General features: G+C 45.6%; 1 protein-coding gene and 1 long non-coding RNA gene across 2 annotated transcripts; one reads left to right on the top strand and one right to left on the bottom strand.

The window, feature by feature from the left end:
• Positions 1–1,122: 1,122 nt before the first annotated feature.
• Positions 1,123–20,721, bottom strand: CYP4A37 (cytochrome P450 4A37). Its single transcript, NM_001048025.1, has 12 exons — positions 20,484–20,721; positions 17,129–17,270; positions 16,235–16,279; positions 9,106–9,233; positions 8,008–8,132; positions 7,501–7,655; positions 6,956–7,062; positions 6,674–6,864; positions 6,445–6,578; positions 4,688–4,752; positions 4,471–4,547; positions 1,123–2,075 (listed from the first exon to the last, which is right to left on the bottom strand). The coding sequence occupies exons 1-12, from the start codon at positions 20,676–20,678 to the stop codon at positions 1,907–1,909; spliced, it is 1,533 nt and encodes a 510-aa protein (NP_001041490.1). The 5' UTR covers positions 20,679–20,721; the 3' UTR covers positions 1,123–1,906.
• On the top strand, positions 18,873–23,096 carry LOC119877016. The gene is made up of 3 exons (XR_005370263.1): positions 18,873–19,632; positions 19,899–22,714; positions 22,917–23,096. It is a non-coding gene; the product is annotated as an uncharacterized LOC119877016 (long non-coding RNA).
• The last annotated feature ends 1,996 nt before the right edge of the window (positions 23,097–25,092 follow it).

The raw sequence follows: 25,092 nt of genomic DNA, 5'->3' as shown, positions 1-25,092 counted from the left end.
AAATGGGAGCCTCACCATTGGAATAGGGACATATGGGAAGATCCCCATGGAGCCAGTGCCATCAAACCTCTCTATGCTACCGAGTCTTTGTAGTCAGTTGGGGATGGTATATCCATTACAGTTATGCATTCCAGATCCAGAGAAATAACCTCAGAGTAAGTTTGGGTAACAGCAGCAGCGAGGTGGCAATAACTTACAGGGTTGAAGGAAGGCTCTCCAGGATGCTGTATATGCTTTAAATCAATGTACAATATATGGTGCTTTTCGTCCATAACCAGGGCTCACCCATCCAGGATTCAGGGATGGAAATGGGAATGGCACCACTCATGATTACCTCTATCAATCTGATTACAAAAATTTGGGGGAATTTTTACTGCAAACTTATGCTACATTGTACTAGTGGTCTTACTTCCAAAGGCAGGAGTGCTTCCACGAGGAGACACAAGAATGACTACATGAATAAACTTGCTGGCCACATTGGGCTCCTCATGGGTCTGAATCAGGAGGAATGACTGCACTACACTGATCATGATTACCGATGGGGAAAGTGGCAGTTTCTAGGCAACAAAGGCAAGAAAAACAAAAGAGTTACTTGGAGTGAAGAAAGTACTACAGCATCTCTTAGACCTACCATGCCCTGTCATTAAAGGGGAAAATGCCACAGGCCAGTTGAGGAAAGGTTGGTAATGACCCAGAACCTTCAAGAGTGAAGGGTTGGGTCATTGTACAAGGCAAAAAACCCCCAAAACTGGCTGAGGTGCTTTTAGAGGGAAAATAAACTCTGAAATGGGTAATGGAATAAGGGTGTTTTCAATGCTAATGATGGCTATGTCACAGGTTAGAGAAATAAGGAGTGTAATGGTTTCTAGCATTTTCCCCTTATTTGTTATGAGTATGATTATGCATGTGTACATATGTGCATCAGGTTTTTCCTTCCTTTTCTTATAACTTGCACATGTAAAAAGTGTTACAAGTAAAACGTAACATGTAAAACTAGTAGTTACATTTGTGTCATAGCATTTAGGTTACAGCATTTGGGGGAGAAGAGAGAAGACCCTCCAAAAACTTGTCCTTTGTTGTTGAAGAAAAGGGACTACACGGTTTCAATCATAGGGAGCTGAGTTGGTAGAAGCATGACTTTATTTTACTTAGTTAGGGACGAAGTATGGTGTAAGGGAATGTGTGAATGCCAAGTAGACCAAACGTGGACTGACATGTCTTGGTTTCCGGGTGCACTTGGATTGGCTGGAGTACCCTTGTTTAATTAAACAAGTCTAGATATTACGCTAAAAATTTGATAGTTATGGTTAACATCTGACTCAGTTGAAGCGAAGAAAAGTGTATTTCCATGATAAATGAGGATGCTTAGTCCCCTCATTGATAGCCCTAAGAGTGGATTCTGAGAAGGCAGAAAATGCAAGAGAAGACATTATCCCTTAGAGCATCTACATGCCTTCATTGCTACCCAGTGAGACTCATTTTGGATTTCTGATCTCCTAAAACACAAGATTACCCATTTGTGCTCTTTGAAGGAACTAAGTTTGTGTAACTTGGTAAAGCAGCAAGAGAAAACATTATAGGAACAGACAAGTAGGCAGCAAGGAACCATGACAGGGAAACAACAGACAGCGTGAAGGACAGGCAAGAAATCACAATTTGCATCAACAGTCAGAGTGACACCTCGGTAGGAGATTGGTAACAGACAAACAAGAAGGAATCTTGGAAAAGGGTGAGACACAGAAGCACAATCTCAAGTGCAAGAACAGGAGAGCAGGAGAGCAGGAAGGCTGGCAGGTGGGCAGAGGGGAAGCAGGAAGTGAGCAGAAGCCAGCAGACAGGAGAGACTGACAGGAAGACAGAAAGGGAGGCAGGAGGCCCTCGGGACTCATCCTTGTCCCCACAAGGGTTAGAGGAGCTTCCTGAGATGCAGGTGGATCCCATTCTTGGACATCAATACAATTCTTGGAGTTGGAACAGGGATCTTGAAGGGATCTGGTGCCAGCTCAAAGCGGAGCAGGGTCAGGGCCACCGCCACCTTCAACTCGTTCATGGCAAAGTGCTGCCCAATGCAGTTCCTGGGTCAGGGAGGGAAAAGGAAGTGAGGAGTGGCCTCAAAGCCCCTGCCAGGAACAGTCCCTTCAGAGCCAGCCTGCATGGGCCCAGCCCTGATTGCCTTCCCTGGACACATGCACATCTCTACCCCAAGCCTTGCTTTGTTAACACTCTCCCCTTGGCCTCTGACAAAAACCTACACTCTTTCAGAATTAGCTCCTCCTCTTACCTCTGCTCTCAGCAGGCCTTAAATCCTGTTACTGGAGGGTCAACACTTTGAGCCTCAGAGCAAAATCAAGTGATCACTACAACAGTTAATCACTAGGTTCTTTGCTCTCTACACCAGCCATTTCTAGTTTCACAATGTGGAGCCAGACCAGGGCACCAGAGGGGGTGGGCTGGGCCACACTTCAGGTCCTAACCATATCCCATGAGCACACAGGGATCCAGATCCTCATAGAAATGACAAGATGGAGTTGGGTAAGGAAGTCAGGATGGCCAACAGGGAAGCTTCCTGCAGGGGCAGAGCCCTACGGATGCTCAAGCTGCTGCACCATCTGCCTCCCAGTTTGGGTCCAGATTCCTACCTTTCCCTCGGACCCTCATTCAACCAGCTGCTGTCATCTCTAATTCTATTGCAGAAGTGTCCCTGCCTATCATCCCTCAGCTGCCACTTCACCTGGACTTCTCTGTCTCCTCCCTCTGGTCCCTCTCCTGATGCCCCACCCTCCCATACTCAGAACCTCCCACGTCTTCCATCACAGGTAAGCATGTCCACATGGCTCATCCTAGCAGCAAAGCCCTCTCTGGGTTGTTTGCACACTCACCTGTCACCTGTCCAGCTGGTATACCAGTTCACTTACTGCTGAGATTATCCCAGATAATGCCCTTCCTCCACCTCTGTCTTCCAAATGCCCAAGGCTAAGGGCAATGACAGTCTGCCCTCAGCCCCCCCTACGACCCTCCCCACTGGCTGTGCCTCTTCAGTCCTGGACCCTGAATCACATGGTATTTTACTCAAGGACACCTCACTTTCCGATACAGGAGTACTGTGCCAGAAACACGGAACTTAGTACTGTGGGGTCAATTAGTAAATGAGTGAGGGAAAGAAAGAATGAATGGATGATGTGTCTTTTGAGTAGAGGCATCCATTTCTTGACTGCAGATTCCCTGAGGCAAGGACAGTGTCCCATCTCATAGCATAGCCTTGGCACAGAGTCAGGCTTAATAATTAGTCTTAGACATTGCATGAGGTTTATTGAATTGAATAGGAAAGCAGAAAGGAATAAACAAAAGTCCCCGTTAGTTCTGAGCTAGGAATTGAGCTGTCTACCCCTGTCCTGTCTCTACTGGCAGCCACATGACTTGCACCAATGTCTACCAGGAAGGAATCAATCCCAGGGAGTTACCAAATCCTGGAGCCAGTATCTGGAGAATAGTTTGCTTAAATCCCATTCTAGAGAGTGGATTCACTTAGTTCGAAGGATTGAAGATTTTTGTATTTGCTTAAATGCATTTTACGAATAACTACTTAAAAAGTTTACAGAAGTTGCTATTTGTAGGACAATTTCAGCAGCCCAGGAGGATTTCACTCAGGAGAATAGTCATGCACCTGAACAGCCATTTCAAGTGTGCTTTCTATTTCATATGCCATTAACTTTCAAATGCCACCTCTCATGTACATATACAAAACCGTGGATTTTCTCTCAAAAGCCATTTAATGTCTTCATTTTATATACTTGTTCTTTGGATGATTGGACTCAAAGTGTAATATTCAGGTATGTAGAGCCCAGATCATACGTAATGATTTCACAACTGAGAAAACTTGAAGCGTTCATGATCATTTCCATGCAGTCCAAAATTCTTTTGAATAGATGCAAAAATACTAGAGTCACAAGTTGAATACTTCTGAGGCCCTTAAGAGATCGCAGGAAATTTTCCTCTGTAGGCTTAAATATTTCAGACGTGCAGGCAGCTGAGGTGGAAACACACATCCCTAGGCATCGGTGCAGTGTGAGGGTTGAGTGGGGAGAGGGGCTGGTTTAAGAAAGTGTGCAAAAGAAATCTTTTGATACCATCCTGACGTCTAATTGACAACAGTTAAAAACTACACGTGAGAATGTCCAATACTGTAAAGTCATCCTCATAAAGTGAAGAAATCACAAGAATGCCTCGAGCCATTGAACAGCCACTGACACTGAATTGTGGCTGGAGACTGAGTGAGACAAATGTGTCAAAGTTTCCATAGCATGCAGTGATTACCAACTTTCTTTCATACACAGAGACACACACCTCTTTCCCAGCACATCAACATGTCAGGGCATATCTGCAACACCCATGGAAATGTAGGAAGTCTCAAACATTAGGAATGTCCCTAGTAAACAACCCTCTCCTCCCATCCCAGTACAAGTGCCTCACCTTGATCCTCCTGAGAAGGGCAGGAAAGCATGGCTGTGTCGAGAGGCATCTGGTGCAAAGCGGGAAGGGTCGAACACCTGCAGAGGAACCCCAGGGCCAGGATAGGTGTGGTCTAGCTTCTCCTTCCTCTCAACCTCAGGACACACCCAGAAATGGAATAGGAGGAGGGATTGACGTGCAGAGATTCCCCCATTCCGTCCTCCCAAGGCCATCATACCTCTGGGTTTGGCCACACATTCGGGTTGTGGTGAAGAGCATAAAAGGAGAGCGAGACTAAGAATCCTGTGGAGCAAAAGAGAGAAGAATGGTCATACCTGCTTGCGGGGCCAGGTGCTTGCCCACACCGCTTGGCAGCTGCTATGAGAGTCACTTCTCATCACTCTGAGGGGAATGATAGTGTAGCAGGAGAGGTGGGGCAGACATGGCACACACAGCATGTGTGCCCAGATTAGTAGATACCCAGACCAGGGTGAGAAGCAGAAAGATCTGGAGGCTTATGTTAGAGAGCAGCTCAAAGGACAACTCTCATTTACCAAGTACCATCCAATAGCCCTTGGGGAATATGCATTGACTAATCCATCTCACAACAAGCCTCCAAGGAAGGCCCAATGCCCATTGTTCACATGAGCACCTAAGCCTCAGAGAGGCTGAGCAACTTGCCTATGACCACCCAGCTTGGATGTGGCAGGGTTGGGATTCAGAGCAGAGGTGAGATAAAAAGTAGACTAGACCATGGCAGGGACCTCAGATGTGGTCACCAGCTGCTCTCTCCATCAATCTGAGGGCTCCCTGGGAATGGGCCATCTGAAGAATGAGAGTCGGTTTCCTGATATGCTTGATGCACTCAACCCCATAAGGGTGGAAGAAGAACTCTCCCTGCCCCAGTGCTCTCCCTCTCTAGTGATCAAATCTTGGGAGTTAGAATTGTATGCTATTTCTGAAGCCCCTTCCTGAAGCCAACATCTCTTGTAGAGAAGGTGCAATGTACTGAGTCATCACTATTTTTATACAAAATGTTTCTGCATTTATTTGAGAGAGTGAGAGAGTGCATGACCATGGGTGTGTCAGAGGGAAAAGCAGACTCCTCACTGAGCAGGGAGCCCCATCCCAGGATCTCAGGATCATGACCTAAGCCAAGACATATACACCAATGCTGAGCCACTTAGGGCCCCTGAGTCATTATTTTAACTGGCATGTATATAGTTTTTTGCATTTGTAATCAAGTAGTTGTCCTATAATTACATCAAATCTGGATGATATCCAAAAGGGGTATCAATGAAGACAGAAATCCTTCAGGAGTTGTGTTGCTGGAGTCAGGAATAGGATATATATATAGCTTAAACTCACAAAATGTCAGTGCCATCGATGAGAATAATATAGCATCATAAAATGATGGAATCCTTGGAGATTGAATGTTTGTTGTGGATGAGGATAGAAACTTGGGATTCGATTCCTTCTATGTCTAAGAATTGAGACACACTTTTCATGTTATGTGCAGAAAAAAAACAGAGCATATTCTCTCTCGGTACAAAGGGGAACTCCCATTTATTTTATTTTTTAGTACTTTTTTCATTGAAGTTCGATTTGCCAACATAAAGTATGACACTCAGTGCTCCTCCTGTCAAGTGCCCTCCTCAGTGCCCTTCACCCAGTCACCCCTTCCAGCTGCCCACCTCCCCTTCCACTACCCCTTGTTTGTTTCCCAGTTATGAGTCTCTCATATTTTCTCTCCCTTTCTAATTCTTCCCTCCCATTTTCCTTCCATTCCTCTATAATCTCTTTCACTATTTCTTATATAACTTTGAATGTGGCCTGATTCTGTGACAAGCATCCTATAACCCCATCCCAACTACAACCTCGTTCCCACTTACTATGGAAAAAAATGGGGCCACAGAACTTCAGAGCTGCCCCAGGACATGTGGATTTCAGACCTCCCACTGAGTGCTAACAGAGTGAGCGTAGTGAAGGCCATACCTTTGGGCAAGGAGCGTCCATCAGTGAAGGTGATGGGCTTGCTGAGCTCTCTGCCAACACCTGGAACTGGTGGATAGAGTCGCAATGCCTCCTTGATGCACATGGTGGTGTAGGGCATCTGGTCCAGGTGCTCCCTAAAGAAAGCTGCCTTGAAGTGCGGGATAGGCCCTGGCAACCAGGGTGTCCTCTAGTTGAGGATGGAGGGCCCTCCTCTCTCATGAGCTCTCACCAGGTGATGGAGGCACCATCTCCCAGAAGGCTCTGGATCTCCTCCCGGCATCTCTGCTGATGCTCGGGGTGTGTGGCCAGAGCATAGAGGATCCAGGAGATGCCACTCGCTGTGGTGTCATGCCCCTCAAACATGAATGTGTCCACTTCTGCACGGAGGTCCTTGTCAGACAAGCCCTTCCCATTCTCCATCTGGTAAGACCCAGAGACAGGGGAGACTTTGAGTTTGCACCCTTGCTCCCCACCTGTGGGCAAATGCTCAGGCCTCCCCAGCCACACTCACTTTGGCAAAGAGGAGGATGTCCAGGAAGTCCAAGTGCCTCTTGTTCCTGACCTTCTCCAGCTCTCCCTCGTCCTGTAGCTGTGCCTTCCTCAGCTTGATCACTCGGTCTGCCCAGTGTTCCCAGGTGGAGTTGAGAGCTCTGAGTGCCCAGGCATATAGCCAGCCACATAGCCCACCTGCCCTCTGTGCCCCATTCATGGTGCGAGGGGGTTCAGGAGGAGTTTGGCAATGGGTGTGTATGCCAGAGTGAGAGCTCTAGCATCAGGTATTTTCATGTCAGCCCTCCCTTCAACAGCACAGCCCAAAGAGACTCTGCCTGTATGTGGCTGGCCGGGGTCTCATTCAACCTTCACCCATGTTGTAATGCATGTAACTTCTTGCAAATACTGGGTGCCCTAACAGGTGCACCGGGGGAAAATCCAAGTGGGTTTGTCCCAGTTTCTGGAGGGGCACTGAGGGGCAGGCCTCTGCCTGAGGGGTCAGAGCCCATCCTTTTGGGTAGTACCTAATGAAGGAGGGGAGGTTCCCAGAGGGCAGAGTCCAACCTGTGTGTTGATGGGCAATCTGGCGGGCCTTGTGGTTCCTGCGGCCTTCAGAGGTCAGCCCGTAGAAGATGTCTTTCTGGTAGAAAACATTCCTCACCCGGGCAAACACCAGGTTGTTCATATCTCGAATGGCCTGAATGTAGGCCTGGGAGTTCCTGAAGGGGGATGAGGCAGAAGAGTCGAGGTGGAGGGAGGCATCTGAACTGGAGTGGAGTGGGGCTGTGGGTGGAGGTTTCCTCAGGAATTGGTGCAGGTGACCCTAAGCATCTGACATTTCTGTCTTATGCTCCAGAGACCAAGGCATTTATGAGGGACTTGGGCAGCCAGGCTTCTCCCTGATGCAGGGATCAGGGTTAGTGCCTAATGCAGGTTTGGTAGGGCTGAATTTGACTGTGTCAGACTGGGGCTCTCTGCAGAATGTGGCTCTTTGGGTTGCTCGAACTGCCTCCCGATGAGTCCACACCAGTTGGCAGGAAATAGGACCCTGCTGCTATGCATTTCACTGACCTGTCTGCCTGGTGGTTGCCCTGGTAGCTGAAGGCACACTTCATAATGGTGTCCAAGGTCATCAAGGAGACGTGTTCAAAGATCTCTAGATGTGAGTTCTGGGTGAGGAGTTCCTCCCACTTGTCCTGTGTAGAGGGGACACATTGATCCTTCTTTACTCCTCTGGAAGGCCTATGCTGATGAGGCTAGGCTCTCTCTCTGCTGCTCCACATATTCTGATGACATGTCCTCACTTTCTAAAACAGCTGTGTTTCATCGATTTCGAACCATAGAGCCGAATATTTGTGATATGTTGAGTATTTTCTCAGAAACTGTTGTTATTTTATTAAGAATGATCTTGAGACTGACTTTAGCATAAGGTATGGCAAAAATCATCTTTTAGCCAACTGGAAACATTGTTGCTCAGGAGATAAAGGGGGAATCTTTTCTGACCTGGGACTGACCTACATAGAGAAATATAAGGTCTCTATTTAGGGAACAAGTGTCCTGGCCAAAAAAATATTAAGGTGCCAGTACTCGGGTTCCTAAGAAAGGAGTATTTGGGATGTCAATTCCTCTTGTTCAGCAAATGTCAGCTGAGTACAGTGAGTGAGCAATAGGGTCATGCTCAGGGGTGGTGTTCTGGTGGACCCAACCCTGGGGGTTGAGACCTGGTCTCCATTTCTCTCCACGGAGTGGCTAAGATCCATGCAGAAGCCTTCAATCCCACCACAGAACCCACTGAGTGACATCCTGGGATGTCCCTGCTGCCACTGAAGCTGCTATTTCCCAGGATAGGCAGGGGAAGCTTGTCCTATTGTCCATAGATATTGACTACTCTTCCTTTCCAGCCAAAGCCATGCAAGTGTGAGGAAAGGAAACCCTGTATCCACCTTGTTTCTTTCTCCTGTGGGCAGTGAACAAAGAGTGGATGAAAGTGGGTACCTGGGTGTTTTCCTGTGCCTTCTGCCTTCCAGGAGCTGTGTCTCATTGCAGGGTGTAAGTGTTTGATTCCAGAGGCCATGCTAATGGATTTCTGAAGAACACAGCTGTCTGAGAATGGACTTTGTGAACTGTGCTCTGGGTGTGAGTGTGCAGGTGAGGTAGGGTTCTACTTACCAGCATCACTTGGACAGAGTCAGCCATGAGTCTCACGTAAGGCTTCAGGATGTCATAGTGGAAGGCTGGGGTCAGCATCCTCCGGTGCTGGAACCATGCCTCTCCATGCAGCAGGAGCAAACCATACCCTGGACCACAGTGTGTTAGGGGGGTGGGTGGGAAGGGGCCTTCCTTGAGTTATCCAGGGACAATTTGGGAGGAACCCAGGGTGTGAAAAGAAGGGCATCCTTGGCAAAACAGGAATGGCCAGTGCATGTCAAGAAGGGGACTTCCCAAAGCCTGTGGCCAGGAAGTGGTTATGACAACTGTGAGATGGAGGTTGAAACAGAGCAGGGGATGGGTTTTACAAGGATTTCAGTAAAAAGTCAGGCTGAGTTCATTGGTGAGTCCTGAGAAGTAATGTGGGAGAAGCTGAGCTACAAGAGGGCTCCACCACCATTTAGATAGGGTGAGGGTTTTATCAGAAAACGAGTGGGGGCAGGGCAAGATGTCGGTGGAGTAGAATCCCCGAGTCACCTGTCCCCACCAACCTACCTAGATAACCTTCAAATCATTCTGAAATCTATGAATTCGACATGAGATTTAAAGAGAGAATAGATGGAATGCTACAGAGAGAAGAGTTCGTGCTTCTAACACGTACAATTAATTTTTAGGCTCTCTGTACTGATGAAAATGACTAGAAAGAAGAACTCACCAGAAAAGAAAGAATCAGTAACAGTACTCTGCCACAGAGTTACAGAATTTGAATTACAATTCAATATCAGAAAGCCAATTGAGAAGCACTATTATAAAGCTACTGGTGGCTCTGGAAAAAAACATAAAGGATTCAGGGGACTTCGTGACTGCAGAATTTAATTCTAATGAGGCTGAAATTAAAAATCAATTAAGTGAGATGCAATCCAAACTGGAGGTCCTAAGGGGAAGGTTACTGAGGTAGAAGAATGAGTGAATGACATAGAAGACAAGTGGATGGCAAGGAAAGAAGCTGAAGAAAAAAGAAAAACAATAAAAGACCCTGAGGAAAGTTAAGGGAAAATAAATGACAGCCTCAGAAGGAAAAGTCTATGTTTAATTGGGGTTCCAGAGGGCACCAAAATGGACAGAGGATCTGAAAGTGTATTTGAACAAATCATAGATGAAAACTTCCCTAACTTGGGGAGGGAAATAGGCATTCAGATCCAGGAGATAGAGAGGTCCTCCCCTAAAATCAATAAAAACCATTCAACACCCCAACATTTAATAGTGAATCTTGCAAATTCCAAAGATAAAGACAAAATCCTTAGGCAGCAAGAGTCAAGAGATCCGTAACTTATATAGAGAGAATTATTAGATTAACAGCACACCTCTTCACAGAGGCCTGGCAGGCCAGAAAGGACTGGCAGGATATATTCAGGGTCCTAAATGAGAAGAACATACAGCCAAGAATACTTTATCCAGCAAGGCTCTCATTCAGAATAGAAGGAGAGATAAAGAGCTTCCAAGATAGGCAGAAACTGAAAGAATATGTGACCACCAAGCCAGTCTTGCAAGAAATATTAAGGGGGACCCTGTAAAAGAAAGAGGAAGCTCAAAGAAACAATCTACAAAACAGGGACTGACTAGGTATTATGATGAGACTAAATTCATATGTTTCAGTAATAACTCTACATGTGAATGGGTTAAATGATCCCATCATAAGGCGCAGGGTTTCAACTGGATAAAAAAGTAAGACCCATCTATTTGCTGTCTACAACAGACTCATTTTAGACCTAAGGACACCCACAGCCTGAAAACAAAAGATTGGAGGGAGAACCATTTATCATTCAAATGATCCTCAAAAGAAAGCAGGGGTAGCAATCCTTATATGAGATAAATTAAAGTTTATCACAAAGACTGTAGTAAGAGATGAAGAGGGACACTATATCATACTTAAAGGGTTTATCCAACAAGAGGACCTAACAATCATGACTATTTATACCCTTAATGTGGGAGCTGCCAAGTACATCAATCAATTAATAACCAAAGTTAAAACATACTTAGATAATAATACACTAATACTGGGAGGCTTCAACATGGCGCTTTCTGCAAATGACAGATTTCTAAGCACAACATCTCCAAAGAAACAACAGCTTTAAATGATACACTGGACCAGATGGATTTCACAGATATGTATGTATGTATGTATGTATTTATTTATTTATTTATTTATTTATTTATTTATTTATTTTTTCCGATGCACAAGAGGGTTTATTTACAAGCTCGAGCTTGGGTCCAAGTGTACCCAACACAGCGGAGCAGGGACTTGGACCCCGAGGTGGGTTTCAGCTTAGTTTTAAGGGCTGGTCTAGGGGACCTCTAGAAGGGGTGGAGCAATTCCTCAAGTTCTGTTTACATTTTGATATGGGGCTTTCAAGGGTGTTGAGCTCTGTTCTTATTCTAATAGGGGCTTCCTGCCCTTGGCTTGGGCTCTGTTTTTATTCTAGTATGGGGCTTTCTAGGATGTTAAGCTGCAAGCTGTTTTCTTCCTGTAACTGAAGTAAGGTAAAGTTCAGCTCTTATTCACAGGGGCCTGGGATGGCTGTACTTGTGCTAACGCTGAACTTAAAGTGGAATGGCCTTAATTTTCTCAGCCTCCACATGCCCCCCTCTCAGAGGAACCCAAGGAAGGACCCAATCATGGGTCCAGGTTGCTCTCAGGGTGAGCCAGGGGGAATGATTAAACCAGGATTCTAACCAACCTTTTTTGCTGTTCTCGCTCCCATTTACATTCCAGCAAAGAAGCAACATCCTGCTTTAAAGCAGCACATACCCCCCTCCTTTGTTGTAAGAAGACTAAGTCTAATCCCCGTTTATTTTGAAGGACAACCTCACACTAGGGAGTCTTGGAGGTGGGAAATAAGTGAGAACGGCGCAGTCTTAGCTTTAGGGGATTGTCCTTGTCTGGTTGGCTTTCTAAGGTAACACGGGGAGTGGCACTAGTACTCGGGGGCAGATTGGAAATTACATTGTGCATATAGGCCCCAGAGCTCAGGACAGGCAGAGAGGATGAACAGAACATTAAAGGAGACCTTAACTAAATTAGCCCTGGAGACTGGCGGGGACTGGGTGACTCTCTTCCCCTTCGCCATATATAGGGTGAGGAACTCCCCATATAAGATGGGACTGACTCCCTAGAGATCATGTTCAGTCTTCCTCCACCTATTATCCCCAATATAAAACCCGAGGTGTTTGCTGAATTTGATGGTCACCAACTTCTTTTTTCCCTCCAAATATTACAATGAACCCATGAGCAGGTGTGGCCTAAGCTGAAGGCCCTCTATGAGACTGGGCCACCCCTGGACCCCCATCGATATCGGCCAGGTGACTGGTGTACGTCGGTGATACCAACACCAGACACTTCACCTTCCTTGGAAGGACCTTACATCGTGATCCTGACCACTCCCACCACTCTCAAGGTCGATGGGATTACTCCCTGGGTCCACTAGACCCATGTCTGGCCAGCTGACCCACACGCCGTTCTCAAGGACTTTGTTCCAGAATTTCACATATATTTACAGAACTTTACATCCAAACGCAACTGAATACGCATTCTTCTCAAGTGCACATGGAACTTTCTCCAGAATAGACCATATACTGGGTTACAAATCAGGTCTCAACCGATACCAAAAGATTGGGACTGTCCCTTGCATATATTCAGGCCATAATGCTTTGAAACTTGAACTCAAATCACAAGAAGAAATTTGGAAGAAACTCAACATGTGGGGTTAAAGAGCATCCTGATACAAGATGAAAGGGTCAACCAGGAAATTAGAGAATTAAAAAGATTCATGGAAAATAATGAGAATGAAGATACAACCATTCAAAATCTTTGGGATAGAGTAAAAGCAGTCCCAAGAGGGAAATACATCAGAGTATCAGAATCCCTCCAAAAATTGGAAAAAACTCAAATACACAAGCTAACCTTGCATCTAAAGGAACTGGAGAAAGAATAGCAAATAGAACCTAAGCCAAGCAGCAGAAGAGAGTTAATAAGGATTGGAGCAGAACTCAATGAAATGGAGACCAGAAGAACTGCAGAACAGATCAACAAAACCAGGAGTTGGTTCTTTGAAAGAATTAAGAAGAGAGAAACCATCAGCCAGCCTTATTAAAAACAAAGAGAAAAGACTCAAATGAATAAAATCACAAATAAAAAAGGGGGAATCACCAGCAATACCAAGGAAATACAAACGATTTTAAAAACACATTATCAGCAGCTATACGCCAATAAATTAGGCAATCTAGAAGAAATGGACCCATTTCTGTAAAATCACAAACTACCAAAACTGGAACAGGAAGAAATAGAAAACCTGAACAGGCCGATAACCAGGGAGGAAATTGAAGCAGTCCTCAAAAACCTCCCAAGACACAAAAGTCCAGGGACAGATGGCTTCCCTGTGGAATTCTATAAAAAGTTTAAAGAAGAAACCATACCTATTCTACTAAAGCTGTTCCGAAAGACAGAAAGGGATGGAATACTTCCAAACTCATTCTATGAGGCCAGCATCACCTTAATTCCAAAACCAGACCAAGACCCCACCAAAAAGGAGAACTATACGCCAATATCCTGATGAACACGGATGCCAAAATTCTCAAGAGGACACTAGCCAATAGGATCCAACAATACATTAAGAAGATTATTCATCATGACCAAGTGGGATTTATCCCTGGGATGCAAGGCTGGTTCAACACTTGTAAAGCAATCAGTGTGAGAGATCATATCAACAAGAGAAAAAACAAGAACCATATGATCCTCTCAATAGATGCAGAGAAAGCATTTGACAAAATACAGCATCCATTCCTGATCAAAACTCTTCAGACTGTAGGGATAGAGGGAACATTCCTCAGCATCTTAAGCCATCTACGAAAAGCCCACAGCAAATATCATTCTCAATGGGGAAACACTGGAAGCCTTTCACCTAAAATCAGGAACAAGACAGGGATGTCCACTCTCACCACTGCTATTCAACATAGTACTAGAAGTCCTAGCCTCAGCAATCAGGCAACACAAAGAAATAAAAGGCATTCAAATTGGCAAAGAAGAAGTAAAACTCTCCCTCTTCGCAGATGACATGATGCTGTACATAGAAAACCCAAAAGACTCCACCCCAAGATTGCTAGAACTCATACAGCAATTCGGCAGTGTGGCAGGATACAAAATAAATGCCCATAAATCTGTGGCATTTCTATACACTAACAATGAGACTGAAGAAAGAGAAAGTAAGGAGGCAATCCCATTTACAATTGCACCCAAAAGCATAAGAAACCTAGGAATAAACCTAACCAAAGAGGTAAAGGATCTATACCCTAAAAACTACAGAACACTTCCGAAAGAGATTGAGGAAACCACAAAGAGATGGAAAAATATTCCATGCTCACGGATTGGAAGAATTAATATTGTGAAAATGTCAATGCTACCTAGGGCCCTTTACACATTTAATGCAATCCCTATCAAAATACCATGGGCTTTCTTCACAGAGTTGGAACAAATTATCTTAAGATTTGTGTGGAATCAGAAAAGACCTTGAATAGCCAGGGGAATATTAAAAAAGAAAACCAGAGCCGGGGTCATCACAATGCCAGATGTCAGGTTGTGCTACAAAGCTGTGGTCATCAAGATGGTGTGGTACTGGCACAAAAACAGACACATAGATCAATGGAATAGAATAGAGAATCCAGAAGTTGGCTCTTAACTCTATGGCCAACTATATTTTACAAAGCAGGAAAGACTATCCACTGGAAAAAGACAGTCTCTTCAATAAATGATGCTGGGCACATTGGTCAGCCACATATAGAAGAATGAAACTAGACCACTCTCTTACACCAGACACAAAGATAAACTCAAAATGGATGAAAGATCTAAATGTGAGATAAGAATCCATCAGAATCCTAGAAGAGAACACAGGCAACACCCTTTTTGAACTTGGCCACAGCAACTTCTTGCAAGTTACATCCACGAAGGCAAGGGAAACAGAAGCAAAAATGAACTATTGGGACTTCATCAAGAGAAGAAGCTTCTGCACAGCAAAGGATACAGTAAACAAAACTAAAAGACAACCTACAGAATGGGAGAAGATATTTGCAAGATATCAGATAAAGGGCTAGTATCCAAGATCTATAAAGAACTTATTAAACTCAACAGTAAAGAGACAAACAATCCAATCATGAAATGAGCAAAAGACATGAACAGAAATCTCACAGAGGAAGACATAGAGATCGCCAACAGCACATGAGAAAATGCTCCACATCACTTGCCATCAGGGAAATACAAATCAAAACCACAATGAGATCCCACCTCACGCCAGTAAGAATGGGGAATATTAACAAGATAGGAAACAACAAATGTTGGAGAGGATGTGGAGAAAGGGGAACACTCTTGAATTGTTGGTGGGAATGTGAACTGGTGCAGCCACTCTGTAAAACCAAATCTGCACTGCAGATTTACCCCAAAGATACAGATGCAGTGAAACGGCAGGACACCTGCACCCCGATGTCTCTAGCAGCAATGTCCACAATAGCCAAACTGTGGAGGGAGCCTCGGTGTCCATCATAGATGAATGGATAGAGAAGTTGTGGTATATGTACACAATGGAATATTACTCAGCCATTAGAAACGACACCCCCCATTTGCTTCGATGTGGATGGAACTGGAGGGTATTATGCTGAGTGAAGTAAGTCAATCAGAGAACGACAAACATTATATGGTCTCATTCATTTGGGGAATTTAAAAATTAGTGAAAGGGAATAAAGGGGAAAGGAGAGAAAATGAATGGGAAATGTCAGTGAGGGAGACAGAACATGAGAGACTCCTAACTCTGGGAAATGAACAAGGGGTGGTTGATAGGGAGGTGGGCAGAGGGATGGGGTGACTGGGTAACGGGCACTGAGGGGGGCACTTGATGGGATAAGCACTGGGTGTTATGCTATATGTAGGCAAATCTAACTCCAATAAAAGATATACAAAAAAAAAAAGAAGAAGAAAATGGGGCTTAATTCAGAGTTGAGTGTAGTCACTGTGGTGCTGGTCTCCTCTTGTTATTCTGGGCCAAATGGATGGTTGGTGGCAAACCTAAGCAGAAGGTGGACCACAGTCCTAGTTTAAGGCACTTACCTATCCAGGGAGTGATGAATGTGTAGGAACCACCAGCTTTTGGGTCTGAAAGGAGGAAAGGCATGACAGCAAACTGGAGGTGACCAACAAAGTCAGTCTGTCCCCAGGAGACAGCCATTGTTTACACCTTTACCCTCCAACCCTTGTCGATAATCCTCAGCTGGCAGTTTGTGTCAAGCCATCTCCCACTTCTCTCCTAACTCAGACTCTTTTTCTTTCCTGATAATCAGTTTGGACTCAGGATGGCAGACTCAGTGTCCCACAGAAGAGCACTATGGAGTATGAAGTTGTATGAAATTTAGGTTTTTTCTTCACTGCCAATAAAAAAACAGAAGCTAATTGTTTTTTTTACTGGTGGCTCAGCCTTCCCATGACCCAGTTCAGGCAATGGGGGTCCGGAGGTGTTTACCCAAGCCATCATGGTTAGGAAATTGTCTTCAGTTCTAGGAATAACTGAATAACAATACTGTGCTAGGAAGATAGAAACATAGGAGATGTGTCCATTTACTGAAAATACAATGGATAAATACTTATTGATTTATTTCGTGTATACCTAGGCAATAAATAAATTCCTGTTTAGAAAAAGGAGAAAGAAACAGAGGAGAAAAGAAGGAAAGAAGGAAGGATGGAAGGAAGTGGAAAGAAATGAAGAGAAAAGTAGAGGACTGAGAAAGAAATCAGAGAGATGAGAAATAGGTAATTATTCACAGATGTTTAAGCATTCCAATTGAGTAACTGCATTTGGTCCTCTGCTTGCTTAGGCTGGGAGGATGATACCTCGAGGGTCAAATATTGATGGCTTTGCCAGCAGTCTCCGCTGGAATGTCACAGTGCCCCTAGGAATGTAACCAAGAGGGAAGGGCTACTCCAACAGAGGAGAAGTTTAACTCTCACCTGATCGCCCCAGGATCATCTTCATGTAGTCTGGGTCATAGACTACGAGGCTAACTCTGCTTCCCCATAGCCAACGAGGACTGGCACAAGGGTATTTCTCTGTCCATTTCTGAAACACTTGCAGCTCCTGACCCGTTTGGAACTGTACCAAAGGAAAGACAAACCAATACAACCTTGGTTCCTCATTAGGTCCCTAGCTTGGAGTGGTGATGGAAGGCAGGATGGCCCTATGGCGATAGTTCTGCATATTGGCAGTGATTAGGAGTTTGGAACTGTTTGATGAGCTAGCTCTGATAAGGATCCAGATTCACGGAACTTATGTTCTAGTGGGAGCGGAGGTGGGGGACATCCTTGGCCCATACACTGAGTACTGTCCTCCAGTCACTTGAGGAGGCTACTCTGAGCTCCCAGGTCATTTCCATCACTGGGACCACCCTTCTCCTTGGATGCAGTGCAGGGACTCCCTAGTGGGAGCCTTTATATAAAGAGTCATTTATTTATTCCTGAGAAAACAGAGAGAGAGGCAGAGACACAGGCAGAGAAAAACAGTCCCTATAGGCAGCCTGATGCGGGCCTGAATCCCAGGACCTGGGGATCACAACCTGAGCCGAATGCAGATTCTCAACCACTGAGCCAAGCAGGTGCCCCTAGTGGGAGCCTCTTATGTCAAAGTTATGTTACCTCATCCTCCAGGATCTCCTCAAGACTATTTTTTCCATGTTTGTTTTTAATCCCTGTCCATTCTTTTTTTTATAATATATTTTGCTCTTATGTTTGATGGGCTGATATTCATCCTTTGGTAATTTTTAAAATTTTTTTATTATTTTTTATTTTTTTATTTTTTATTTAATAAATTTATTTTTTATTGGTGTTCAATTTGTAAACATATAGAATAACATCCGGTGCTAATCCCATCAAGTGCCCACCTCAGTGCCCGCCACCCAGTCACCACCACCGCCTGCCCACCTCCCCTTATACCACCCCTAGTTCATTTTCCACAGTTAGGAGTCTTTCATGTTCTGTCTCCCTTTCTGATATTTCCCACTTATTTTTCTCCTTTCTCAAGACTGTTTAGTAGAAGTCTCTGAGGGATCCTGTTTCAGCAGAGTTGCCTGCCTTCTTTCTGATTGCTTACTCTTCAAGCTTCCAGAAACTCCTGCTTCTGGGGAGTGTCAATAGCTCCTCTGGGGTCCCGATGGAGCTAAACGGTGCTCTGATTGGCTCTTCCTCTTTCTGGGTCACCCTGACCCCCACTGATCTGACGGCCCTCCAGAACCTCTTGGGACTTCCATCTCTGCCTGAACGCGGCTGGTCAGGGCCCGGTGAGACTCTGGTAGACAAGTGTGCCCATGGTAACCCTGTAGGCAAATACCCGGTGTCCACTGGACTTTATACAGGCTGTGGCCACTCATGCAGGCAATGCTCCATTATAGCTGCTCCCACCTGGCTCCTTCAGGAAGTAGAGCCACTAAAAATGCCCCAAAGAGAAACCAGGAGAGACAGTGGACAGAAATAAAGGGGAAGCGCAGGCACTCCATTGTCAGGGGCTATGGGCTGTCCTGGCCTGGGGTCTGCCTGAGGCAGAAGGGACGACCCAGGGTCAGAAAGGACTGTTGGGTCCTGGATTTCGTACACTGTGAAAGCAGTGCTCCTCTTTCATAATTCTGACCGATTTCAGCCCTAGTTACTGCAGCAAGTTTGCTAACTTATGAACATGTTTCATGAGCATTACTTCATGAGCATTACTATGACCTTCAAGTTTTATAAATTACAGTGTAACTGTGATCTTTATCTGTGCCAGGCAACATTCAGAGATTAGTAAAACTCTCATGAGGCTATACTCCTCATCATGATCCCCATTTTGCAGATGATGAAACAGGCACAGAGCAAGTCCATTTGAAGTAAGTGGCAGAGCTGGATAGAATCTAGATACCTTGGTTCTGAGCCCACATGCTTCCATGTCCCACTTATCACTTGTCATCTGGCCTGAAAGATTAGCTTTAACCTACTACATGTGGCAATCTACTCCTGGCTTAGCCAATAACAGAGGTACAGAAAGTCTCAGATTTGCTAGAGCAGGTAAATTTCGCTGCACTCTGTGTCCAGCTGGCTGAAGCTGAGTAACATGAGTTACCTAAGTGAACTTGTCTGCTTGCTGACTCCATACCATCCATTGAATGGGAACGGCAGTGGAGGAAATTTTAGTGGTTGTTCAATTGAATCCTAGCTCAGAGTTGTGACAAAAGTTCACAATTTCTCAAATGGACAAAGACTCTGGAAATCATTCAAGCAACAGTTTTTGGGAAGAAAGTGGCTTTTGGCTGTCTCCCAGTGGCTGACATGAAGTTTCTGTCTTTGGCTTTACTTTTTTGTAATTGCTTAGCCGCCGCCTCTGCAAAACCTCCTGCTACTTCATTCCACACATCACTAGACAGCCTCTCCTCACGTGCCCTTCCCCGTTGCTGGTGCCCCCTCTACGGGACCAGTACTGACAAAGCTGGAAGGTAGGTACTGTCTCCATGCAACCACTAGCTGCTCCTTCCTCTTCACTGCATCGCCTGGTCAGGCATCCTTTGGGGATCAGCTCTGTGGTGGTCATTGTGGTGCTGGAAGGGGGTTGACATCCTCAGCCCAAGGAGTTCACAGTACCAGGGTTTGGGAAAGAACTGGGATGGAAACTGATTCTGTTAATGGTGCAACTCACTGTCAAAACTCTTTCCCTGCCTCAATCTGGCACCCTCCTCTCATGTGTGCCATCTGCTTGTTGAAGTTTTAGCCCTGAAGTCACCATCTGGAACTTCTCATATTCTTGGGGAAACCTAACCAGTTGGTCCCTGCACCTGACAGACATCACCCCCCGTCTGGCAGGTAAGCCTATTTTCCTGTGACCTCACACCTGATTCCTGTTTACTCTCTCCCTTGCCCATGATTGTACTGCTGTGTGTGTTCCCAGACCGGCCAGGGCCAGGTCGAGAGGATGGGATAGAATGGCTGGGGTAGGGAAGCATCAGGAAGTGTGTCTGAGAGAAGAGCTCAGGCTGCTCAGCCTGGAGGGGGAAGACTCAGAAAGGAATAGCCACTGTCCTCAAGGCTCAGGGCTGCACCACATCCTGCAAATCTCCCTAAGGAAGGAGGGTCAGACTGGCTTGATGGCTCCAGCACAGGCTACTTTTAAGTTGGGGAGTTCCGGGACTGGGGTGAGGAGCCAAGAACTGGCAGGTAAGCTGGGTTTTCCCGAATCCCATGTCCTGGTCACACAAGAAGCCTCTGTGGGATGGATTTACTGAATGGGATGATGCTCCCAGAACTCCAGCCTGCCTTGCCCTCCCCTCTACCCAGTCCAGCCCATTCCTACCTCCTGCTTGTGCCCGAAGAACCAGTGGGAAGGAGGGGACGGGAACTGCTGGACAGCTTTCAGCAGCCACTGCCTGCGCTGGTAGAGTTGTGCTGCCTTGAGCAGCAGCAGAGCCAGGCCTAGCAGGGAGGCCAGCTGCAGGAGCCCAGACACAGTGTCCAGGGGTCTGGTGAGGCTCAGTACAGAGACACTCATGGTTCAGGGGCTGCTGGGTCACTGACTCTCCCTGAGTGTTGCTAAAATCCCCTGAGCACCTGGCCTAGCCAATCAGGGGAGGATGGCCCTGCCCACCTGGAGGGGGAGCAAAGGGTGAGGGCAGAGCTTAGACTGGGATTCCAGAGTTCATTAACTGAGAGGATCCACCTTAGCAATCCATAGGAAGGAAACCTTCTGAACAGACAGTGATAATGCCCAGGCACATTCCCCTTTGCCCTTCTCCCCATTATTCATCAATTATTTCAGGAGCACCTACTTTGTGCCCCACAGAGTGCTACGTGCCAGGCCACAGTGGTCAGCAAAACAGACGTGAACCGTGACTGCAAAAAATGTACAGCCTAGTTTACCAAATGTTCAGGAGGTGTGCTTGGGTTGATGATTATCCCATTTCTGAGAAAAGAACACTTACGGGGAGCTAACATGATGTGGCCAGAGGAAAATTGCCTTTGAGAGGGCCAACTAAGATTAGAATCAGGGGGCCTCCATACACTCTGCCCCAGCTGCCTCTGCACTGTTCCCCACACTTGTCCAGTCCATCATTCACTTGTGTCCTGGGCTGACTGTGCCGGCAGGCAGAGCACTGGCCTCACACTCAGGAGGCCCAGCCTCAGGGCTCACTCAGGACATATGAAGCCAGGCAATCACACTCTCTGTGCCTCAGATTCTCCTTCTATAAGGGGGGTAAAGTTTCCTTTGCCAAGTTCCTCCCAGGAGTGCTCATTCATTCAGTCACTGATACACTCAGCAAATGCTTCCTGAGGTCACGCTCTGGGAGGTCAAGGCAGAAAACTAAGGCAGTACAGGGAAACTTGCTAAGGCCTGTACTGAAAGAGTGAATAGTGGGCTGGAACAGGAGAGGGGACTAAGACCATGACAGTCTAAGGGGGGCTGGAAGAGGACAGGAGGACTTTCCGAGGATCTGCCTGGGTAGCCCCTTCTCTCCCACCCCCAGGGACATAGGGCCTGGCTGGTACAGTGGGCTGCGGAGGGGCCTGGCATTCACTCACATTTCTGAGGCAGTAGACAGGGAGCCTGGACAAAGTTGGGTCCTGGGCCGCCAGTTCCCTTATGCCCACCCTCTCTGGTTTGGACCCTTCCTCGGCTTCCTAAACATCTGTGAGCCTGACCTCTCTAAAGTTTGGTATAGCTGAGGGTGTCAGCATTCCAGGAGAGGGTAGGGCTTCCTGAGAGCAAAGAGCTCAGGCACCATGTGGGAAGGAGTACTGGGGCTTGCGTCGAGCTTGGGGAGCTGAGGTCCATGCATGTTCTATTTATCCGCAAGCCTCCCTGGGAACTTCCCAGGCTGTGCATGACCTGATCATCTTTCCTGTACAAATCCCATGACCCCAAGTGTGTTTAATTTCTTCCTCCCATGGATTGCAGAGTGGGCACTGACCTTCCTTGCCCAACACTTTCCAGACCATTGGTGCTGCCTGAACATGACCCTTCCCTGCCCTTTCCTACTCTGCTGTGACCTCCCTCAGTCAGGCATCCCATCAACTTGGAATGGGCAATTCCTGGTCCCCTAGTCCCCTTTCTTACTTCAGCTTCTCAGTAAGAACACAGGGAGAACATAAGAAAGCTACTGGGTGGTCAGAAATTGGAGCTCAGATACATTGCACTTCTGGGTCTCTCAGGTTGTTCCTTTCTTTTTTTTTTTTTTTTTTTCTTGACCCCAGGGAAGCTTCTTTTCTAATAGTTTTCTTTTTCTGGTAGAACTCTGACTAAGATAAATATTGGTACCAGGAATGGTTCTATGAGAAACAGAATCCTAATGATTTACCTGAATTGACTCTGGATTTCTTGAATTGGTGCTTCAAGAGGATTAGTTGGAAAGACACTGATGACTCCAACTCCCAAAGGTAAAGAGGACAATGGTAGCCCAGGGCCTGATGCTGCAATACACAGGACATCACCAGTGATACTGGTAATCAGAGACTTGTTAAAGGGAAGGTTCTGGTCAGTATGTATTTGATGCCTTAAAGCATTTTAGCCAAACTAAGGAGCATAAGAAGGTTGACTGGAGGGCAGCCCCAGTGGCGCAGCGGTTTGGCGCCGCCTGCAGCCCAGGGTGTGATCCTGGAGACCCCGGGATCGAGTCCCACATCGGGCTCCCTGCATGGAGCCTGCTTCTCCCTCTGCCTGTGTCTCTGTCTCTCTCGCTAGCTGTGTCTCCATGAATAAATAAATAAAATCTTTAAAAAAAAAAAAAAGAAGGTTGACTGGATATCCATGTTGTACTGGAGAGAGTGGGAAAAGGAAAGAGTAATGTGGAGGATTAAAATTCTCTGACCAAAAAAGAAATAACTGACCCAAGGGACGACTAGGTGGCTCAGTGGTGGAATCTACTTTCGGTTCAGGTCGTGATCCTAGTTCAGGTATGGCGTCCCACATCAAGCTCCCTGTGAGAAGCTTTCCTCTCCCTCTGCCTATGTCTCTGCCTCTTTCTGTAAGTATCTCTCATGAATAAATGAATAAAATCTTTAAAAAGGACAATAAGTGACCTGAGCATCAACGTCTGCATTGAAGATCATCCTGACATGTAGCCACAGGCTTTAGGTAGGGCTCAGATTTATTAAACGAAACCCAGGATTACCCTGCCTGTGTATGTACTATCAGGAAAGTGAATTCTATAAGGTACAGCCTGTCATCCTTTACAATGAGGACACTGAAAAATGGGAGCCTGACCATTGGAATAGGGACATATGGGAAGATCCCCATGGAGCCAGTGCCATCAAACCTCTCTATGCTACCGAGTCTTTGTAGTCAGTTGGGGATGGTATATCCATTACAGTTATGCATTCCAGATCCAGAGAAATAACCTCAGAGTAGGTTTGGGTATACAGCAGCAGCGAGGTGGCAATAACTTACAGGGTGGAAGGAAGGCTCTCCAGGATGCTGTATATGCTTTAAATCAATGTACAATATATGGTGCTGTTTCTTCCATAGCCAGGACTCACCCATCCAGGATTCAGGGATGGAAATGGGAATGGCAACACTCATGATTATCCCTAGTGATCAGATTAGCATAACTTGAGGGAATTTTCACTGCAACCTTATGGTCCTTAGTGCTACTGGTCTTACTTTCAAAGGCAGAAGTGCTTCCATCAGGAGACACAAGAATGACTACAGGAATATAATTGCAGGCTGCATTGGGCTACTCATGGGTATGATTCAGCAGGAGTTACTATACTAGACTGATCATGATTACCAACGGGGAAATTGGCAGTTTCCTAGGAAACAAATGCAAGAAAAACAAGAGTTACTTGCAGTGTAGGAAGTACATAGAGCATCTCTTAGAACTACAATGCCGCATCATTTAAAAAAAATTTTTTTTTATTATTAATTTATTTTTTATTTTTTATAAATTTATTTTTTATTGGTGTTCAATTTGCCAATATATATAATAACACCCAGTGCTCATTCCATCAAGTGCCCCCCTCAGTGCCCATCACCCAGTCCCCCCAGCCCCTGCCCACCTCCCTTTCTACCACCCCTACTTCATTTCCCAGAGTTAGGAGTCTCTCATATTCTGTCTCCCTTTCTGATATTTCCCACTCATTTTTTCTCATTTCCCTTTATTCCCTTTCACTATTTTTTATATTCCCCAAATGAATGAGACGATATAATGTTTGTCCTTCTCCGATTGACTTACTTCACTCAGCATAATACCCTCCAGTTCCATCCACATCGAAGCAAATGGTGGATATTTGTCGTTTCTAATGGCTGAGTAAATTCCATTGTATACATAGACCACATCTTCTTTATCCATTCATCTTTTGATGGACACCAAGGCTCTTTCCAAGTTTGTTATTGTGGACATTGCTGCTATAAACATCAGGGTGCAGGTGTCCCGGCGTTTCACTGCACATGCCGTGTCATTTAGAGAATAATGCCACAGGCCAGATGAGGAAAGATTGGTAATGACCCAGAACCTTCAAGAGTAAAGGTTTGGGTCATGGCACAACACAAAGAACAAAACAAAACAAAAACAAAAACAAACCAAACTGGCTGAGGTGCTTTCAGAGGGCAAAGAAACTCTGAAATGGATAATGAAGACGTGTGTTATAAATGTTAATGATGGCTATGTCACAAGCTAGAGAAATAAGGAGTGTAATGCTTTCTAGCATTTTCCCTTTACTTGATACGAGTATGATTATGCATGTGTAGGTATGTGGGTCAGATTTTTCCTTCCTTCCTTATAAACCTGCACGTCAAATGTAACACATAATACTAATAGTGAACTGTGTGCCATAGCATTTAGGTTACAGCATTTTGGGGAGAAGAGAGAAAACCTTCCAAAAACTTAGGCTTTGTTTTTAGGGAAAAGGGACTACACAGTTTCAATCATACGGAGCTGATGGTGGAAGCATGACTTTATTTTACTTAGTTA

The sequence above is a fragment of the Canis lupus genome, chromosome 15, assembly GCF_011100685.1.
Source record: "Canis lupus familiaris isolate Mischka breed German Shepherd chromosome 15, alternate assembly UU_Cfam_GSD_1.0, whole genome shotgun sequence".
NCBI classification, from domain to species: Eukaryota; Metazoa; Chordata; class Mammalia; order Carnivora; family Canidae; genus Canis; species Canis lupus.
The sequence above is the reverse complement of the archived record's forward strand: the minus strand, read 5'-3'. Positions and strand labels throughout refer to the sequence as shown.